Genomic DNA, 21,694 nt, shown 5'->3' on the forward strand with positions numbered 1-21,694 from the left:
CTCTATTCTGTTCTGTTTTACTCTATTCTTTTCTATTTTATGCTATTCGTTTCAAAAAATGTCGAAAGAAGGCTATAATTTTTCTATTCTATCTCTTTGCTTTGTATTCTGTTCTGTTTTACTGTTTCTGTTCTATTTTACGCTATTCTCTTATTTTTATTTATTCTATTCAAAATTAAAATTTCAGAAGATGGTTACATTCTATTCTATTCTATTCTATTGCTTTATATTTTCTTTTTTATATTCTATTTGATAGAATAGTCTATTTTTTTATATTATTTTATTTTCTATTCTATTATTTAACTCTGTTCTTTTCTATTCTATTTTTTTCAAAATTCCAATTTCGAAAGACGACTATAATTATTCAGATCTATTCTATACTATCTCTTTATTTTCTATTCAATTCTGTTCTACTGTTTCTGCTCTGTTTTACTCTATTCTTTTCAAAATTCAAATTTCAAAAGATGACTAATTATTCTGATCTGTTCTATACTATCTCTTTATTTTCTATTCAATTCTTCTCTACTGTTTCTGTTCTGTTTTACTCCAGTCTATTCTGTTTAATTCTGTTCTACTCTATGTCGTGTCTATTCTTTTTCTTTATTCTATTCAAAATTCAAATTTCGTAAGACTGTTACATTCATTATATTCTATTCTTTTTTGTTCTATTTTCTTTTCTATTCTATTGCATTCTTATATTTTCTACTATATTTCTTTATTTTCTTCTCTATGCTATTCTTTTACTTTCTATTCTATTCTGTTCTGTTTTACTGTTTTCTTGTTATTCTTTTCTTTTCAAAATTAGAATTTCGAAAAAGACGGCTATAAGCTTTCTATTCTATCTCTTCATTTTTGGATTAGTTTAAGTTCATTACTACTGCGATTCGAATGCATCCGAATAACGAAAAAGTCTTCAGAATTCAATTCAGAACTAAACGAACCACACATGTCTATGCACCTTACTGACACACATAGGTCTGAAAGTAGCCTTACAGTTGTGAAACGCGTTGGTAAGGTGTTCTGTGAGTCCTTCTGCCCCGGTGGCGGATGGGACTTGTAATATTCCCATTGGGAATGGGCAATAAATTATAGGAACACCACCCAGGCCCAAGTCTGTACAGAGGTATGGGCCTTCTGTTATGGGGCTGGAGAATTCAGTGATGGACTACTAACGGCATGCTCTATGAGTCCTTCTGCTGTGGTGGCGGATGGGACTTGTAGTATTCCCATTGGGAATGGGCGGATGGGAGCTAAAATTGAAGGAACACCACCCAGGCCCAGGTCTGTACAGTGTTATGGACCTTCTGTTATGGGGCTGGAGAAGTCAGCGATGGACTACTGCTGGCGTGCTCTCTGAGTCCTTCTGACGTGGTGGAAGATGGGACTTGTAGTATTCCCACTGGGTATGGGCAGATGGGAGCTAAATTGAAGGAACACCAACCAGGCCCAAGTCTGTACAGAGGTATGGACCTTCTGTTATGGGGCAGGAGAAGATATCAATGGACTACTGCTGGCATGCTCTGTCAGTCCTTCTGCCACGGTAGAGGATGGGACTTGTAGTATCCCCATTCGGAATGGGAGCTAAATTAAAGAAACACCAACCAGGCCCAGGTCTGTACAGAGGTATGGACCTTCTGTTATGTGGCAGGAGAAGTCAGTGATGGACTACTGCTGGCATGCTCTGTGAGTCCTTCTGCCACGGTGGCAGAAGGGACTTGTAGTATTCCCATTGGGAATGGGCTAAGGGCGCTAAATTAAGGGAACACCAACCAGGCCCAGGTCCTGTTATGGGACAGGAGAAGTCCACGATGGACTATTGCCAGCGTGCTCTGCGAGTCCTTCTGCTGCCGTGGTGGATGGGACTTGTAGTATTCCAATTGGGAATGTGATGGATGGGAGCTAAAATTGAAGCAACACCACCCAGGCTCAGGTCTGTACAGAGGTATGGACCTTCTGTTATGGGGCAGGAGAAGATATCAATGGACTACTGCCGGCGTGCTCTGTCAGTCCTTCTGCCCCGGTGGCGGATGGGACTTGTAGTATTCCCATTGGGAATGGGCGGATGGGTGCTAAATTAAAGGAACAGGACACTCCAGGGAGCAGTCCCCCCACGACTGAGTAAGAAGGGGTCAATGTCAGGGTGTGGAGTTCAGAAATGTGATCGTGTTTGAAGTTACATCCTAAATTTGGGTGTATCCCTTTAAGGCGAATGTATCGTATGTCTGGGTTCCGTTACAGGCATCCTGCGGCTTTCCATCTGCCATGGCACAATGTATCCCAGCATGCAACCATCTATTTGCAGGAATCGTGGTGAAGCCATAGTCCCAATCACCCTGTCACCTGACCACCTATTGACATTCGGTGACACATCTGGCCGTCCAGTGGCAATCGATGAACACAGCAATGGAGTATAGGAGGCCAGCCAGCTTGGCCCGCTCCCTGGGAGAATTATTGCTGGCTCCGCTATCAGACAGTCAGCACTTTCCTGCTATCGCATTAAGATAAGATGCGCCAACCCCCCCCCCCCCCTTTTCCTCACTATGACTTAACGAATCTACTTTGCTTCCTTAATCAAGCAGAATAATGGTGATGGCGGAAACCCTCCGCACCGTCCATTATCTCTTTCAATTATTACAATGGAGCTTACGCCGAAGAGTATCTGATGAATGCAAATGCCATGACATCACTGGGGGAGCCATTACGAGAATTGTTTAAAAGTGTTTATCAAAGCAAGATGTAAATAATGGCTCAGCTGGCCACGTACAATCAGATACGGATCTGTCAGATCACCAAGATTACAGCGGAGCTCGCATCAGATCAATTTTATCATGTTCAGCGCAATGCGTGTTAAGTAATGCATTGGTGTCACACATCAAGGTATTTATTACCTTTCACAGAGATCACAGAACTCCCCTTAACAGTTTTCTCCCCAGAATGCCGGTACCATATTTTTCAGGCATCATCTAGGGCAGTGATGGCGAACCTTGGCACCCCAGATGTTTTGGAACTACATTTCCCATGATGCTAATGCATTCTGCAGGGTAGTGGAGCATCATGGGAAATGTAGTTCTAAAACATCTGGGGTGCCAAGGTTAGCCATCATGGATCTAGGGTAATCATCTACTTCCTGGACTGAGATGCCCCCCCCCCAGAAATGACATAAACCTTTGTAGTTCTTAGCTGTGCTCACAAATTTCTGGCAAAGATAAGCCCCTGCTGGAGCCTCTCACCGCGCTACAAAGTTACAATGTACAGTCTGAGTGACTGATCCCTGGTGGAGAGTAGAAAATGGTTCCGCCTGCCTGCAACAGATTGATGACATCATCTCAGCCTAGGCAAAGCCCCTTTTCCACCACTTGATGGCAATTTGTAATGTATATAGCAAGTATATGCGCTGTGATTATCCCCTTTCCACCACTAGATGGCGACGTGCAAGTATATGGGATGTGCATATCACCTTTTCACCACTAGGTGGCGATGTGTATATAGCAAGTATATGGGATGTGCATATCCCCTTTTCACCATTAGATGGCGCTGTGTATATAGCAAGTATATGGGATGTGCATATCCCCTTTTCACCACTAGATTGTGCTGTGTATATAGCAAGTATATGGGTTGTGCATATCTCCTTTTCACCACTAGAAGGCGATGTGTATATAGCAAGTATATGGGTTATGCATATCACCTTTTCACCACTAGATGGTGCTGTGTATATAGCAAGTATATAGGATGTGCTTATCTCCTTTTCACCACTAGATGGTGCTGTGTATATAGCAAGTTTATGGGATGTGCATATCACCTTTTCACCACTAGATAGTGATGTGTATATAGCAAGTATATGGCATATGCATATCACGTTTTCACCACTAGATGGCGATGATTATATAGCAAGTATATAGGATGTGCATATCCCCTTTCCACCACTAGATAGTGGTGTGTATATAGCAAGTATTTGGCTCACAGTCTGAGTGATCACTGGGGAAGAGGAGACTGAGGCAATGGTTCCTCATTTATCTATTTAGGGCTTTTCACTGAATTTGGATTCATTCTTTAACCACTTCAGATCCGCGCTATTGCCAAATGACGGCATTAGCGCGGACCTACATTTTCAGGACTACGTCTATTGACGTCGTCCTGGTTACGAGCGGCCTGCGCGCCCCCTGAGGGGCGCGCGCGGCGCGCTCTGTGATCGGCGAGTCCGTGAGACTCGCCTGATCACCGATCCGTGTAAGGGGTCGATCCCGACCCCTTATCACGTGATCAGCTGTCAGCCAATGACAGCTGATCATGTGATAGAACGGAGCCGGTAATCGGCTATTATTCCTCCTCGCGCTGACAGCGCGAGGAGAGAAAAAAAAAGCCGATCACCGGCGGCCGTGATCGGGACATCAGTCCCGATCACGGCCATCAATACAAGGGACCACCTGCCACCTGCCTGTGCCCACCTGCCTCCCGCAGTGCCATCCTGAAGTAAAATAAAAGAAAAAGTAAGTGCCCCCCGTCAGTGCCCCCTGCCAGTGCCCATAGTGCCCACAGTGCCACCCACAGTGCCACCCACAGTGCCACCCCACAGTGCCACCCACAGTGCCACCCAATCTGCCTCAAAGGTGCTGCACCCCAGTGCCGCCCATCAGTGCCCAGCAGTGCCGCCCATCAGTGCCCAGCAGTGCCGCCCATCAGTGCCCAGCAGTGCCACCTATCAGAGCCACCTATCAGTGCCACCTATCAGTGCCCATCAGTCCCATCTATCTGCCATCAGTCCCATCTATCTGTGGTACCTATCAGTGCCCATCCGTGCCACCCATCCGTGCCACTTATCCGTGCCACCCATCCGTGCCATCTTATCTGTGCCCATCTTTGCCCATCAGTGCCGCCTTATCTGTGCCCATCGGTGCCGCCTTATCTGTGCCTATTAGTGCCGCCTTAACTATGCCTATCAGTGCCCACCAGTGCAGCCCATCAGTGCCCACCAATGCAGCCCATCAGTGCCCACCAATGCAGCCCATCAGTGCCCACCAATGCAGCCTATCAGTGCCGCCTAATCAGCGCACTTCAATGAAGGAGAAAAATGACCCGTTTGCAAAATTTTATAACAAACTATTAAAACATGATTTTTTTTTTTTTTTTTTTGCATCTTTTTTTGTTTGTTTAGCAAAAAATAAAACTCCGAGCTGTAACTAAATACCACCAAAAGAAAGCTCTATTTGTGGGAAAAAAATGATAAAAATTTCATTTGGGTACAGTGTTGTATGCCCGCGCAATTGTCACTCAAAGTGCATCAGCGCTGAAAGCTGAAAATTGGTCTGGGACTGAGGGGGGTTTAAGTGCCCAGTAAGCAAGTGGTTAAAGGCCCGGGTTATCTTCTCTTTGTATAAACAAAAGACAGTATAAAACAGGAAGTATCATTGGCAATATGGCTTACGATGGACGTCCAGCTTGACTGTGGTCTCCTTGCCGGTCGGAATAGCGTAGTTCGATGTCCTACACGTGAACATTCGGCCAATGTCTTGATCCGTAGGGACTATCAACAGGTAGCTCACGGTGGTTTCAAGTTTTCCATCCGCCAACACCATCTGCAAAACAAGATTCATGATAAGAAAGAAAGAACTTTCTAAAAATAGGTCCTGTGCCTGCTTAAATCATAAGGGGCCCCTATCTTCTTTTGTGTGCTCCTCTTGGTGCTGGTCACATGGGTCAAGACCTAGGCACCAGATCCCACCTAAAGGGAAGCATCAGGCAGTGTAAAGTCCAGTCCTCCTCTTTAGCAGGACCACAGGTTCTAGTGCAGGGGTAGGCATTCGATTCTTTCGTCTCTGAATCACCAATGGGGTTTCTCAACCAGGATTCCATGGAACTCTAGGGACCCTTCAGAGGTTGCAAGGGGTACCTTGAGCAATGAGAAATGTATGCCTCTCAGATGAGTTCCCACTAACACCATTGACCTTTTTAGCGCTCTGTAAGAAGGTAATTCCTTCTATGACCACAAGTGTAAGGACCATTCTTCCCACCGACCCATCATACTAATGTACCATGAGTTGTAGAGATTGTCATTTTTAGCATTGGGTTCCCTGAGACTGGGAAGTTATTTCAAGCGTTCCTCTGTGTTGGAAAGATTGAGAATGGCTGAGCTACGGCAAGAACCAAGCAGACTTCTCACAAGTCCACCATGGGAAAGCTTCCTGCAAGCAGATGGCCACCAGTGCTACCTGCAAGAGCGCCCCGGCCACCGGCAAAGTGATGATGCCTTCAGGCCCAGCATGGTGGCTCTCCAAGGTGCTACCAGAAATCCACCACACTGCTCTTTTGAAAACTGCCTTTCCAAGGAGATTGCCCCAGACTCTAAGACCAACCTGCACTTCCAGAGCTCCACTGCCATGGCTCTGCAGGAGGTCTCAGGGACTTATCTTGTAGGACTCATGGAGGACATCAATTTCTGTGCTGTACATGCCAAGAGGGTCACCATGATGTCCAAAGACATACAGATCGCACGCAGGATTCACGGAGAGAGGGCATAGATCAGGGTTTCTCAACCAGGGTTTAATTGAACCCAAGGGTCCCTTCAGAGGTTGTTAGGGGTTCCTTGAGAAATGACCAACTCCTGCCTTTCAGATAAGTTCCCACTGACACCATTAATATTTTTAGCTATATGTAAGGAAGGTAATTCTTCCCAATGACCACAAGTGTAAGGACCATTCTTCCCACTGACCATCACACTAATGTATCATGAGATGTAGATATAGCAATTTTTAGCGGGGGTTCCTTGTGGCTGGAAAGCTCTTTCAAGGGTTCCTCTTTGTTCAAAAGGTTGAGAAAGTCTGATCTATAGCAAGAATCAAGCAGACTGTTCACAAGTCCACCGGTGGGAAAGCTTCCAGCAAGCAGTTGGCCAACAAAGCTATCCTCAAGGGCGCCCTGGCTTCTGGTGGAGTCTAGAAGCCTCAGTGCTACAGGCCCAACACGATGGCTCCCCAAGAGGTACTATGCTACCAGAAATCCAACAAACTGCTTATTCAAAAGCTGCCCTTCTGGTGACTTGTCAGGGAGATCGCCCAGGACTTTAACCTGCGCTTCCATGTCTCTGCAGGAGGCTTCAGGGGCTTATCCTGTAGGACTTCTTGAGGACACCAGGCTCTGTGCCATAAATGCCAAGAGGGTCACCACCATGCCCAAATACATACAGCTGGGCATGCAGGATTTGCAGAGAGAGGACATGCTATGCTATGGCAAGAACCATGCAAACTACCCACAAGTCCACTGGTGGAAAAGCTCTCCAAAACAGCTGGCCAGCAAAGTCACCCTGGTCCCTGGCAAAGTTAAGAAACTGCACCACTACAGGCCCACCATGGTGGCTCTCCAAGGTGCTACGAGAAATCCATTAAATCGAAAGCCGCCCTTCTAGTGACTTGTCAGGGAGATGGCCAAGGACCTCAAGACTGACCTGCAATTTCCAGAGCTCCGCTGCCATGACTCTACTGGAGCCATACATGCCAAGAGGGTCACCATCATGCCCAAAGACATACAGCTGGCACTCAGAATTTTTTAGGAGCGAGGGTACAGATCATCACCCAGGGGTGGGCAACCATGGCACTCCAGCTGTGGTGAAACTACAAACCCCATGAGGCGTTGCCAGATTCTGACGGCCACAGGCTTGTCTACCACAGGCAGAGGCATGATGAGATTTGTTGCTTCACCTCAACTGGAGTGCCGAGGTTGCCTATCTGTTTGGTTATATGACCAGTACTGCTTTTAGAACACACTAGCCTCAATCCACCCTCAATTTAGTCTTCCTGTATTATTTAATCTTGACTGCATAGCAAATCATTGAAGAAGAAGGCCCCCCCCCCCCCCCCCCTTCGAAACGTGTTGGTTGTATTGGTTGTTCCTAACAAATAAAGACTTTAAATGGATTTCAAGTCAAACCGAAGTTTGTAGGCACTCCTAACACTTGAAGGTATCACGGTGCAGCACTTTCTCCAGGAAAGCTGAACATTTCAGCCCTTCTAATACTCTTTTATTTAAGCACCTTTTGATCAGACAGAATCCCGATGACAGAGGTCATTTATTAGAAAGCAGTTTATTCTCACCCAGGGGGGGGCACACTTTAATATGTCCCCAGCAAAATAGCATGGAAACATTCACGCTATGGACGTACAGAATGCATTAGTATGAGCAGGATGGGCGAGCAGCGTCGCTCCCGCCTCAGATCTGCTACAAAGAGCCGCGTCCAAGGTTTTCTTCTCCAGGAATAATGCAGTCGCTGTTATAAGGTTCAGCAAAGAGGCTCTGGTCACCTCAGATGTGTCTGGGTGGCAGAATGAAAAGGCAGGCACTTCCACAAAGGCCTTTCATGTCGAGAGCGGCGGAGAGAAAGATCAAAACTCTCCGTCGTTTCACCGGGGGCCGGCGTGGCACGCCCGGGGGGGGGCCTCAGCCACAACCTGGAAGGCCGGATTTCAAGAGGAAGAACAAAGAAAGGCAGAGAGTAGATCACAGGCTGAGATCTGCGGGGGGGCGGGCCCCGGGGCTACTCACCGTACTGGTGACGGCTCCTTCCTGCGAGGCTCCATCTCTGAGCCACTCGATGGTGGCCGCCGGCTTGGCTTTTTCGGCTCGGCAGGTCAAGTTGTAGGGGATCCCGGCTCTCAGGAGTAGGGTGTCCGAGCCGGACTCTATGACCGGATCCTCCGGGGGAACTGGGGATGGAAAGAAGAGAGGATTACACATCTATCACATCGTTATAGTGTTAGAGTAGAGACTCCGCAAGGCCAATTTATACCCCGGCGTCCTTGCTCTGGTACGTTTACACATGTGCGGCTGGATGGGGCTGTACGCAGGTTGATTCTGCTACTTGCAAAAAAACAGCGCATGCGTAGGGGCGCACAGCCAGTCTGCATTCGGGGGCGCGCACCATGTTACGCATGCACGGGTTTTCACAAATAGCAAAGTAAACCCACATACAGCCGTGGTCGGCTCTCTCATGTGCCCATGTGCATGAGGCCTTAACGTGTGCTATGATATTGTGATATACTTATACATACAGAATAAAGGGAGTCTGGAAATTAGCCACATTATGGCCACTAGATGGCGCTGATGATACTATGATCGTTGGCTCCATCTAGTGGCCATATTGCAGTATTTTGTAACTGAATATTTTTTACTATTATTTTTGGCTCCATCTAGTGGCCATATTGCAGTATTTTGTAACTGAGTATTAATTACTATGATCGTTGGCTTCATCTAGTGGCCATATTGCAGTATTTTGTAACTGTGTATTGTAGGTATTGTAGTATTTTCTTACTATGATCGTTGGCTCCATCTAGTGGCCATATTGCAGTATTTTGTAACTGAATATTTTTTACTATGATCGTTGACCCCATCTAGTGGCCATACTGCAGTATTTTGTAACTGAATATTTTTTACTATGATCGTTGGCGCCATCTACTGGCCATATTGCAGTATTTTATAACTTAGTATTTTTTACTATTATCGTTGGCTCCATCTACTGGCCATATTCCTAGATTGTAAGCTCTAACGACCAGGGCTCTCTGATCCCTCCCCCCGTATTGAATTGTATTGTAATTGTACTGTCTGCCTTAATGTTGTAAAGCGCTGCATAAACTGTGGGCGCGATATAAATCCTGTATAATAATAGTAATAATAATATTACAGTATTTTGTAATGGAGTATTTTTTACTATGATCGTTGGCTCCATCTAGTGGCCATATGGCAGTATTTTATAACTGAGTATTTTTTACTATGATCGTTGGCTCCATCTACTAGCCATATTTCTAGATTGTAAGCTCTAACGAGCAGGGCTCTCTGATCCCCCCCGTTTGAATTGTATTGTAATTTTACTGTCTGCCCTAATGTAGTAAATATTACTCCATCTAGTGGCTATATTGCAATATTTTGTAACTGAGTATTTTTTACTATGATCGTTGGCTTCATCTAGTGGCCATATTGCAGTATTTTATAACTGAGTATTTTTTACTATGATTATTGGCTCCATCTAGTGGCCATATTGCAGTATTTTGTAACCAAGTATTTTTTACTATGATCTTGGCGCCATCTAGTGGCTATATTCCTAAATAGTAAGCTCTAATGAGCAGGGCTCTCTGATCCCCCTGTAGTGAATTGTATTGTAATTGTACCGTCTGCCCTAATTTAAAGTGCTGCTTAAACTGTGGGCACTATATAAATCCTGTATAATAATAATAATAATAATATTTCAGTATTTTGTAATGGAGTATTTTTTACTATGATCGTTGGCTCCATCTAGTGGCCGTATTGCAGTACTGTGTAACTGAGTATTTTTTACTATGATCGTTGGCTCCATCTAGTGGCCATATTGCAGTACTGTGTAACTGAGTATTTTTTACTATGATCGTTGGCTCCATCTAGTGGCCATATTGCAGTATTTTCCTGATTCACAATGCAGTAACTGAGTATTTTAGACCCTATATGAAAGACCCTAAGACCCAATGTGAAAGAGACCTTGTATTGCGACATACGTATACCTACAGAATAGAGTGAATTCGGAAAAATAGCCCATTATGGCCACTAGATGGAACTGATGATACTTATTTACTATGATCATCGGCACCATCTAGTAGCCCTATTGCAGTATTTTTCTGATTCACAATGGTACCACAACTGTGTGTTTTATTCCTAAATCTGTATACGTATGTCCCTTTAGGGTTTAGGCTTTCCAGGGCTAATCGAGGGGCAGTAAAAACTAGACCGAATCGCCCGTTTTTACCACTTGTGTGAACAAGACCTGGTATTGCGACATACATATACCTACAGAAAAAAGTGAATGAGGAAAATACCCCATTATGGCCACTAGATGGAGCTGATGATAATTATTTACTATGATCATCACCGCCATCTAGTGCCCATATTGGTGTATTTTCCTGATTCACAAAAGTGCCACAACTGTGTTTCGGCCCTCAATCTGCTAGGCTCTCCATGGCCAATCCAGTTGTGAACGTAGCAAATACAAATTTTGAAGTTACGAATTATCATAAATAATGAATGCCGTATCTAAATAAATAGAACATAACAAATTAATAATAATAATAATAAATAACAATAATAATAAAAACTTTTTATTATTATTATTAATTCGTTCTGTTCCATTTGCTTAAAAGCGACATTCATTATTTCTGATAATACGCAACTCAGTGAACATAATGAATGCGAATTTATCCAAAGTTACGAATTATCCGAAATAAAGAATGTCGTATCTAAATGAATAGAATGTAACAAATTAATATAATAAATAACAATAATAATAATAATAATAATATTTTTTTTTATTATTTTATATATATATATATATATATATATATATATATATATATATATATATATATATATATATATATATATATATATATATATATATATATATATATTATTATTATTTATTATTAATTCATTCCATTTGTTTAGATGCGGCATTTGTTATTTTGGATGATTCGTAACTTCAGATAAATTTGTATTCGTTATGTTCACTAACAGCCAAATTTGAAAGGAAATTCCAATACCTATAATTGAATAGTTATTTATTATTAGTTAGTTAGTTATTCTTTCGAATTTTCTGATTTTTTTTTCTTCATATTTCCTAATTTGCTAATTTACGAATTTTCAAATTTTCGAATTTGCTAATTTCCGAATTTACGAATTTTCGGATTTACGAATTTTTGAATTTTCAAATTTACAAATTTTCGAAATTTCAGATTTACGAATTTTTGAATTTTCGGATTTACGAATTTTTGAATTTTCAAATTTACTAATTTTATGAATTACGATCATAACAAATGACGCAAAAAACAAACAAAAAACAAAACAAAAACGAATGAAACGAAATTGAAAACGAATGAATTTTTCGGCAGTGCACATGTCTAATGTGTAGTATTATCCTTTTTAATGTTTTTAGTATATTTTTTTTTAATAAATATATACTGTGTATATATTTAAAAAAATACTTTTTTTGGAGGGTCTGCTTATTCCATAGTCCTTGGCCCTCCATAGACCTCTTAGTATGCGGCCGGGATCACCAGGCACATTAGTGGCATCTATTAGGAGGGCAGTGCGGCGGAGGAGCCGTCGTTGGGAGCGGGTAAGCTCTGCCTTCATTAGTATCACGCAGGGCAGCGAGGTGCCGGTAATTAGACTCCTGGCTGCTGGGACTTGCTCGGAGCCAAATAGGTGAGAAAACAAAATCAAGGGATTTCACGCAGGAGAAAGCTTTCACAAGAGCGCAATTGTCTCCCTCTCTATCCTTCCTTTGTAATCTGGAGGACACGCACTCCCAGCTCGCCCTGCCTGGCTGGCTGCTGATTACCTGCTAACAGGTTGCTGCAAGTCCGCCGCTGCTCCCAACAATGGTATATAAACATTCCGCATAGAGGAGGCTGCACCTCCTCTGTATAAACTCCACAGTGTGAGAACCCAGCAAGGTTTTGTACCAAGCACCGACCGATTAAAGCGAACCCGTCACCAAGACGCCAGAACTAAAAGGCCCACGTTTATGCAGCTCTGTGTTCATTAATGCATCATTAAATGTATTTTATTTTTCAATTAAATTAATTTAAGAGTTATATTTATAAAATATTCGACAAGCGAAAGTGCATGTACAATCGTTGCACAAAAAAAATAAAAAAATAAAAAAAACACAAATGTTCTTAGGTTATTTCCTGTGCTGGACAAATGCTTTTCATTGATTTAAAGTGGAAATACAGCTTTTTGCAGCTAGATGGCACTATTTTATAGGATACTTAGCACCATCTACTGGCCAAATGTGGTGCTTTCTGTTTTAAATAGAAAAAGATGGAAACCACAAGGAGAGACACACATTCCTTACAGGACCTCAGATCATGTGCTGAGTGTCCCCAAATAGGAGTCTCTCATTCTCGTGTTCATCTTTTTTTTCAAACTAGACTCTCTGGTCCTTTGTGTTGCATTTGTTAAACTAGATAGACGCAAGCAAAACAATTGGGGGCTCGTCTGAAAAACAATTGGGGGCTCGTCCGAAAAACAATTGGGGGCTCGTCCGAAAAACAATTGGGGGCTCGCCCGAAAAACAATTGGGGGCTCGTCCGAAAAACAATTGGGGGCTCATCCGAAACATCCTTTTATGCCTCCTGTGATTGCCTGCAGTCCGGTCTTTTGGTCTAATGTTGTCTGCCTGACCCCCTGAACCATTATCAAGTGCAATATGCAGTATCTTGGGAAGGCGCTGATATTCAATTGGACAGCGTCCCCTGAGGAAGCCCCATTTTAGGGCAAAACATGTTGGGAGCCACACGATCGTGCTTTACCTTTAAGGACTGTACTGTATGAGTCTTTTCTTATGCAATTGCATTGTTTTTATGTATTTAAGTATCTTATTTCCCATGATACCCAGCACCATATAGTGGCCAAATGCAAAAAGAACAAATGTTATTACGCGATTTCCTGTGCTGGCCGAATGCTTTTCATTGATTTAATGTGGAAATACTGCTTTTTGCCACTAGATGACACCAAGGGGGGAGATTTACTAAAACTGGAGCACTAAGAATTTGGTGCAGCTGTGCATGGTAGCCAATCAGCTTCTAACTTCAGTATCAATACCGATACATCATTACCAATACCAATATATCAGTATCAATACCAATATATCAGTATCAATAACAATACCAGTAGATCAGTACCAATACATCAATACCAATACATTAGTATCAATACCAACACCCATACATCAATTCAAATACATTAATACCCATACATCAATACCAATACAAGTACATAAGTACCCATACCAATACATCAATAACAATACATCAGTATCAACACGTCAGTATCAATACAAATACCAATACATCAATACTTCTACATCAATTACAATACAATAATACCAATACAGTAAACAATACCAATACATCAGTACTAATATATCAATAACAATACATCAGTAGCAATACCAATACTGTACATCAGTCCCAATACAATAAAGTCAATGCATCAGTACCAATTGATCAATACCAATACATCAGTACCAATACCAATACATCAGTACCAAGACACCAGTAACAAATACCCATACATCAATACATCAATACCAATACATCAGTATCAATACCAATACATCAGTATCAATACATCAGTATCAGTATCAATACATCAGTATCAGTATCAATACATCAGTATCAATACCAATTCTTCAGTACCAATACCAATATACCAATACCAATACATCAGTACCAAGACGCCAGTAACAAATACCCATACATCAATACCAATACATCAGTATCAATAGCAATATATCCATATCAATAACAATACCCATACATCAGTATCAATACCAATACATCAGTATCAATACCAATTCATCAGAACCAATACCAATACATCAGTACCAAGACACCAGTAACAAATACCCATACATCAATACATCAATACCAATACATCAGTATCAATACCAATACATCAGTATCAATACATCAGTATCAGTATCAATACATCAGTATCAGTATCAATACATCAGTATCAATACCAATTCTTCAGTACCAATACCAATATACCAATACCAATACATCAGTACCAAGACGCCAGTAACAAATACCCATACATCAATACCAATACATCAGTATCAATAGCAATATATCCATATCAATAACAATACCCATACATCAGTATCAATACCAATACATCAGTATCAATACCAATACATCAGTATCAATACCAATTCATCAGAACCAATACCAATACATCAGTACCAAGACACCAGTAACAAATACCCATACAAATACCCATACATCAATACATCAATACATCAATACATCAGTACAAATACATAGGTATCAATACCAATAAATCAGTATCAATAGCAATACATCAGTACCAATATCAATATATCAGTATCAATTCCAATACATCCTTATCAATACCAATAGATGAGTACCAATAAATCAGTACCAATACATCAATACCAATAAAAATAATGGAATCCTTACTCAGCACGGTCAGCTTGGCTCCTTTGGACCGTAGAGCGGCCTCCGTTGCTTGGCACTCGAAGTTGGCATCATCGTAGATGCTGGCGTTGGTGATCTCCAGGTTGTACTGGCCGGAATCCACGTTTCCCACCACCTGATAGCGAGGCCAGACTACAGAAAAAAAAAAGACAGAATTTGCACATAATTCCAAAATTTTAGGTCAAATATATATATACAGTATATATATATACACGAGGAGCTGGATTTGTGTCTTTGTCCATCCAGTCCTATGATTTACACTGCCAGCCAGCCTGGGGACCAGACTTTTCTCTGCTACAGATACACAACAAAGTCTGGTCACCTCCCCGCCCCCAGCCTGTGATTGGACAGTTAAAGAGCAGCAGGAGGCTGACTGGGTCATCCCGCTGCTTTCTCTTCTTTGGCTAAGCGTGTGAATGCAAAGCAGCTAATTGGTCCAAAGTACTGCCCCGCCCTCTTCCATTCTTTTAAAGGAACACTCCATTGTAGCAGATGGTATTTTTATATATATATATATATATACTGAATATATATACTATATATATATATATATATATATATATATATATATATATATATATATCTGCATCTCTCCTGTATCTGCTCTCATAGGTTGCAGTTCTCTCCGGCTCCCATAGGTGATGGTGTTGTTCCAGTCTGACATACAATCCCAGTTGCTTGACCGGGGACAGAACAATCCTGCCGACGTCAGCAAAGCAGGAGCTCACAATGGACGAGGTTTTACATTCATCCGACGTCTACCAGATAGTGTGAGATCTGGCCGAGGCTGCTGGGAACCGTCCTGAGATTTTATCGCCCGTTTAATGGTCATGTCAACCTGTCCCTTCACCCAAACTCCTCGCCATCCTGCCTGCGACAAGTGTTCCGCCATGTTGTCGGTAACTGAGGACGTGCTAAACCCCCTGCTGATAATGCTGACCGGCATGCTAAAGTGGACTCTCAAACGTTAGTGTGGCTCATTTTAGCATGCCATAAGTGATAGTGCAGCCTATCAGGGTCAATCATTTCCAACAAACCAGGGAGGTGGGGAGCTTGCAGAACGGCCCAATTCTATTGAATAGACCACCATTGTTGGGCACAATGCCCACTGAAAGCAACGTGGGGGGTATAATTCCTGCCTCAGCTTGTTTAACCCCTCCCCCCAATGCTGCTGCCTATAAAGCTAAGGGAGAGTGGTTTGAGGCCAGTTAAAATGCAGCTCAAGCATGAGGTTCTACTGCCCCTCAACCTCAAGTGCGAATGAGCCCTTGGGGGCCAGTAGGACAGTCTCCTGGTTACATCACCACTCTGCAGTCAATCACAGTGGCATATAACTGGGAACCTGTTCTAATGGCCTCCAGAGTGATGGCCAATTTAAAAGGGGGCGTAACATGCTGGGGTGCTTTCTATAGTGGCAGTGCAAATGTGTTGTTACAACATATAAGAATGTTTCTTTTTAACCCCTTGCCGCTGGCCCTTTAAGCGGACCAATTCAAGTGATTACTCAAGAAGGCCATTAGGACAGGACTCCAGAAGCCATTAGGGCAGGTTACAGATTATACTCCGCCGTGATTGGCTGCACAGTGATGATGAAATCAGGAGCCTGTCCTACAGGCTCTCTGTTGGCCGTGAGCTTGTCGGTCACAGTTTTGGCCATCTTAGTCATCGTATTACCCTTTTTTCCCATCCACGTGGCACACCAATGAATTTAAGTGAATACTCAGTAAGCTTTCTTGTCAATGGCCCTCCCTCCTGTCCTACTGGCTCCCAACTGGCCATGAGCTTATCGGTCACAGTTCTGGCCAGCTTAGCCATCGTATGACCATTTCTGCCCATCCAGGTGCCACGCCAATAAATTCAAGTTAATACTCAGGAAGGCCAATAGGGCAGGACTCCAGGAGCCATTAGGGCAGGCTGCAGATTATACTACACTGTGATTGGCTGCACAGTGATGATGTAATCAGCCTGTCCTACAGGCTCTCGGTTGGCCATGAGCTTGTCGGTCACAGTTCTGGCCAGCTTAGATATCGTATGACCTTTTTTGCCCATCCACGTGGCACACCAATGAATTTAAGTGAATACTCAGGAAGCTTTCTTGTCAATGGCCCCCCCTCCTGTCTGTTGGGGTAGGTTGATGAGTGGACTCAGAACATGGTTGGGTCCACCAGCATTCAAAGTGTTTACTCAAAGCTATGAGTCAGATGGGATGTTTATACGAGACGCCCTTTGGGAGGACGTCAGGAATACCCCTAACCGAGGCAACACCTCCAAAGCTTTCATGTGGGAAATATTTTCAAAGTGAAACAGAAGGCGTGGGAAACTCCCCTCTGGGGCTTGTGGATGCTCCTACACAAGTCAAAATAATGTAGACTAGAAACTCGGGTGTAACAATGCAGCAATACCTGTTCATTGATGGCTTCAGATGTTCACCAAATTTTAATGCGCTCACGTCAAATATAAACTCACAAAAAGTGTATTGTCATATACCGTGTTTGAGGTCAACCAAGGACTATTCACTGGAACTTAGTTTCTGGCCTTGAAATTGTAGGTGAGGTACTTTAAAGCCCTCCCGTCCCTCTTGGGGATGTCTTCTTCTTGGATGATGGACAAGGTCCACTTCTTTTTTTTCTGGCAGTGGCGGGCCCTTGGTCCTGTACTGAAAAGGGCCGTCATAATGAGAGCATAGGACAACACAATGATGTGCCCACAGTGGACAGGAACGAGACACCCTCAACTTAATCTGGCCATAAGTGGCTCGAATTTCAGACAATTCAAACCATGGGTGGACCTGCCAACACCATTTGTCTCAACAAAGTAATCGAAGAAGCCGGGTTGAAAAAATAAATGAATATATCCAATCAGATGAAGTCACTGTTGGGTATTCTGCCAGCAGGAGATTCCTCCATCCATGCATGGGTGGAGGAACCCATGGATTTTGTTTTATCAGCCCAAGTATGGCCAACTTTACAGAAGGAGAGTTGAATGGTGAGTCCTTCAACCCAGATGACCAGCAGGACCAGTGTGAACTGAAACCATAAGACCTTCATTCCTTATTCGTTTTGTTAGGCAATGCTGCTTAACACAACCCAACAGGGCTGGTCTTAACAAGCCCTTCAAGTATTTTCAAAGCCCAAAAAATTTTGATCAAGAAACCAAAGAAGCCGGGTGGAAAAAGTAATGAATATATCCAATCAGATGAAGTCACTGTTCAGGTATTCTGAGTGACAGCCAATACCCACAGCTGGCAGCAGGAGATTCCTCCATTCACACATGGGTGAAGAAATCCATGGATTTTTTTTAGTCAGCCCAAGTATGGCCAACTTTACAGAAGGATAACTAAATGGTGGATTTTTTAATCTGGAAGACCAGCAGAAGCAGTTGGACTGGTGTGAACTGAAGCCATAGGACCTCATGCAAATGGCCTTGTTCCTTCGTTGGGCAACTCTGTTGAACGCCCTTAAAGCAGGCTTTCTCAACCGTTTTACGCCAGTGGAACCCTTGAAATGATTTTCAGATCTCAAGGAACACCTGCTAAAACCTAAACCTCTATTGGGGTCAATTAACAAATGCCCCATATATTTCTGGCCAGTTGGAAGAATACACCCCCCTGCCCCCGCCCCCTTATGGTGAAGGTCTAAATGCCATCTTTACAGACAGCCAAAAAAGATCTCTGGTGTCACTGTGCCAAGTGGCTTTGGCTCAGAAACCATACAGGTACCAATAAATGGGAGGTCAAACAATGACAGCTCAAAGATCCTCTAGAATTCTCTGGAGGAACCGTAGGGTTCCATGGAATCTTGGTTGAAAATGGCTGCCTTAAAGTGCATTCAAAGCCCAAACTTTTCTTTTTGTTTTGGATAGTGTAGAAAATGTTAACACCTAATCAACCATCTGTGTCCAAGTCCTGGAGACACAGTAGGAATTGAGAACAAAAGTCTCCAAAGTAGTGTAAATCTCATCTTAGTTGTCACCCGCATAGATGTCCCCATTGGACGATTTCTCTCTGTAAAATTCTGCATTTCCAATCCCTTCCTGTCAATAGTCACCAGAATAGAGAAGGTAAACCTTTCCAGATAGCACGTGGCTCTAATCCCTCCCCACTCTTACATTTAAAGCTGAATTACAGGAATTCAGCCACTTTGTACAAAGTGCTGGCACGTAATGACTTAATTCCAAGGAGGTGCATGACATCTCCCAAACCTATTTCTATTATTTATATTTGACAGGTTTGTGACTCTGTTGGAGTCTACATTGATTACATTGACACTGGGAGCTGTGAGAGAGGAGAGAGAGGCACACAGAGCTGCTATGCCTGCCCCTCCCCTCCGCTGCCCATTCAGAGAAGCCTTTGTATATGTGAATGAGGTCACATAATACAAAGGCTTCTGTGATTGGGCAGAAGGAGCTGCACCAGCTCTAATGTTGTTGAAGATGCTTAGACCTGAAGCATCAAAGTTCACTTTCGGAAATACAGATAACCATCTACTGGGAGTGCAATAAAACTGTCAGATGTAAATAATAGAGATAAGCCCAGGAGATGTCATGCACCTTCTTAGACTTAACTCATAGTGTGTATTCACTTTTTACTCATGGAATTCAGCTTTAAGAAAAAAAAAATTGGGCTTTATATACACTCCATGCTGGGACAAAGACATCTAGGGCCCAGGGCAAACATGCCAAACTGTGCCCCCATCCCAAGATGCCTGAGCATTATGTGTCAGCAAAAATCCCCCAATTGCTCAAAACTAAGCATTAATCAGCATGATTACCCTCCAAAGCATAAATTCCTCTTCCTCGCAGTACAAATCCACCCCCTGCTGAAATCCCCCCCAGCACAAATGCCCTCCCACCCAAAAAAAGACACCCCTCCTAGCACAAATTCTCTACTCCTAAAATGTGCCCTCCAAGTACACATACTCTTCCTCCAATCCCCCCACTTAGCACAAATACCCCCCTAATGATCCCTATTAGCACAAATCCCCCCCACCCCCCCCCCAAATAAAATCCCCTGCTATCACAATTATCCCCCCTCTACCATATCACCTCTTCAAGCACACATCCTCTTCCCTCATTCCCCCTCCAAACACAGATCCCCCTAAATCACCGCTCCCAGCACCCTGCTCCCAAAATTCACCTCCTAGAACAATTCTTACACCCTGCCGCCCCCCAAATTCCCCCTTCCAACACCAATCCCCCCCTCCCCAATCTCCTCACAATGGTCTCCTATCTCACATGATACCACAGTGCCCAGGGCAGCCGCCCCTCCTGCCCACATCGCCTTGTCCCTGGGCACAATTAATGGGCAGGTAAGTAACTAATTTCCAAATTTACCAAACATAAAAAGCCTCACCAAAACTTGACAGCAAAAATGGGGCCCTCCTAAGCCGATTTTGACTTTTTGCTCCTTTCTTTTACTGTGACGTTGATTGCGAAACAAGGGTGTACGCCTCAAGTGTGCTATTAGGTTGGCGGTGATCGGCCAGGCCCCCCCCCCCGTGTCTGACCCGCTCCTGTTATCTGCTATCCCCGTTTGGCCACCTCCTCAGCTTCGAGCAGCCAGGCCCTCCTTGACATCCATCAACGTGTGGATAGAGTGCCAACAAAATGAAGTATTTGCAGGGATCCTGGTTAGTCAGCAGAATCCGGGCCGGCCTGCAAGGCTGGGGAATAAATTGCTGCCTGTGGTTTCCAGAGCGGTGGCAGAGGCCTACGATGGATGGATGCAAAAGATTTAAAGCGCCTGTCCAGATGTGGCAGATAGGTAACGGGGGCTTACGAGGACAGCCGGTCTAAAGAGTGACGTCAGCAATCAGCCCACACGCAGGACAAATAACCGCAGCTGGGAAGCTGGGAGGGTATTGTCGGTTTGCAATGGGTTGTGTAAGGGAATGTTTGATATTACCTTTATGGGTAGCAAATGGGAGCCATTTATATGGTGCCACACACAAAATGAACCTGAAAATTGTTCCCTTTTCAAAAAAAAAAGTTGGCTGGCTGATATAGTGTTGGCTTTTTAAAACCATCTTCAGCGGCATCCTCAGCCTTCTTCCCTTTTATGGTTTATCATTTCCAAGTGTAGTCAGCAAGGCAGCCCATTGACTGAGAAGTATATAAAAGCTGATTTTAGAGACAGCTGTGAGTATAACACACAGCTCAGTCAAAAATATCAAAGATTGGGTTGAAGGCGCTGAAAACTTTAGGCTTGGTCGAATGATGCCATCCAAGATGGTGGTGTGACTGTGGAGAATATTGGGCAGGAATTTTCCACACGCCAATGGTTGTCCATAATTAACCTTGGGTTGAGATTGGTAAATCTAGTGTTGAAACTTCACATAACATTCAAATCCAAAAGATAAATTGTAGAAATGTGTATAATAGCCAACTCGTTTCGGGGGCTATACTCTACTTCAGGGGTCTCCAAACTTTCTAAGAAAAAAATGGCCAGTGTATTGTCCTTCAGACATTGGGGGGGGGGGCTGGACTGTGGTCAGTAGGAGTAGAAAATGTCCTGGCATGAGTATCCCGTCATTGGTATCAGTGGGAGGAATAGTGTCCCATCATTGGTATCAGTGGGAGGAATAGTGTCCCATCATTGGTATCAGTGGGAGGAATAGTGTCCCATCATTGGTATCAGTGGGGGGAATAGTGTCCCATCATTGGTATCAGTGGGAGGAATA

General features: G+C 43.4%; 1 protein-coding gene across 2 annotated transcripts in view; it reads right to left on the reverse strand.

Annotated features, from left to right (window-relative positions):
- KIRREL1 (kirre like nephrin family adhesion molecule 1) overlaps positions 1-21,694 on the reverse strand; it is a 289,028-nt gene that overhangs the window by 56,713 nt on the left and 210,621 nt on the right. For both annotated transcript variants that reach the window (XM_077464164.1, XM_077464163.1), the window contains exons 3-5: positions 15,000-15,149; positions 8,533-8,693; positions 5,423-5,573 (exon numbers count right to left, since the gene is read on the reverse strand). In XM_077464164.1, coding sequence (XP_077320290.1) covers positions 5,423-5,573; positions 8,533-8,693; positions 15,000-15,149 — 462 coding nt within the window. The remainder of the gene's footprint in view (positions 1-5,422; positions 5,574-8,532; positions 8,694-14,999; positions 15,150-21,694) is intronic.

The sequence above is a fragment of the Lithobates pipiens genome, unplaced genomic scaffold (genome assembly GCF_037356315.1).
Source record: "Lithobates pipiens isolate NorthernLeopardFrog02 unplaced genomic scaffold, aLitPip1_a1.2 Scaffold_30, whole genome shotgun sequence".
NCBI classification, from domain to species: domain Eukaryota; kingdom Metazoa; phylum Chordata; class Amphibia; order Anura; family Ranidae; genus Lithobates; species Lithobates pipiens.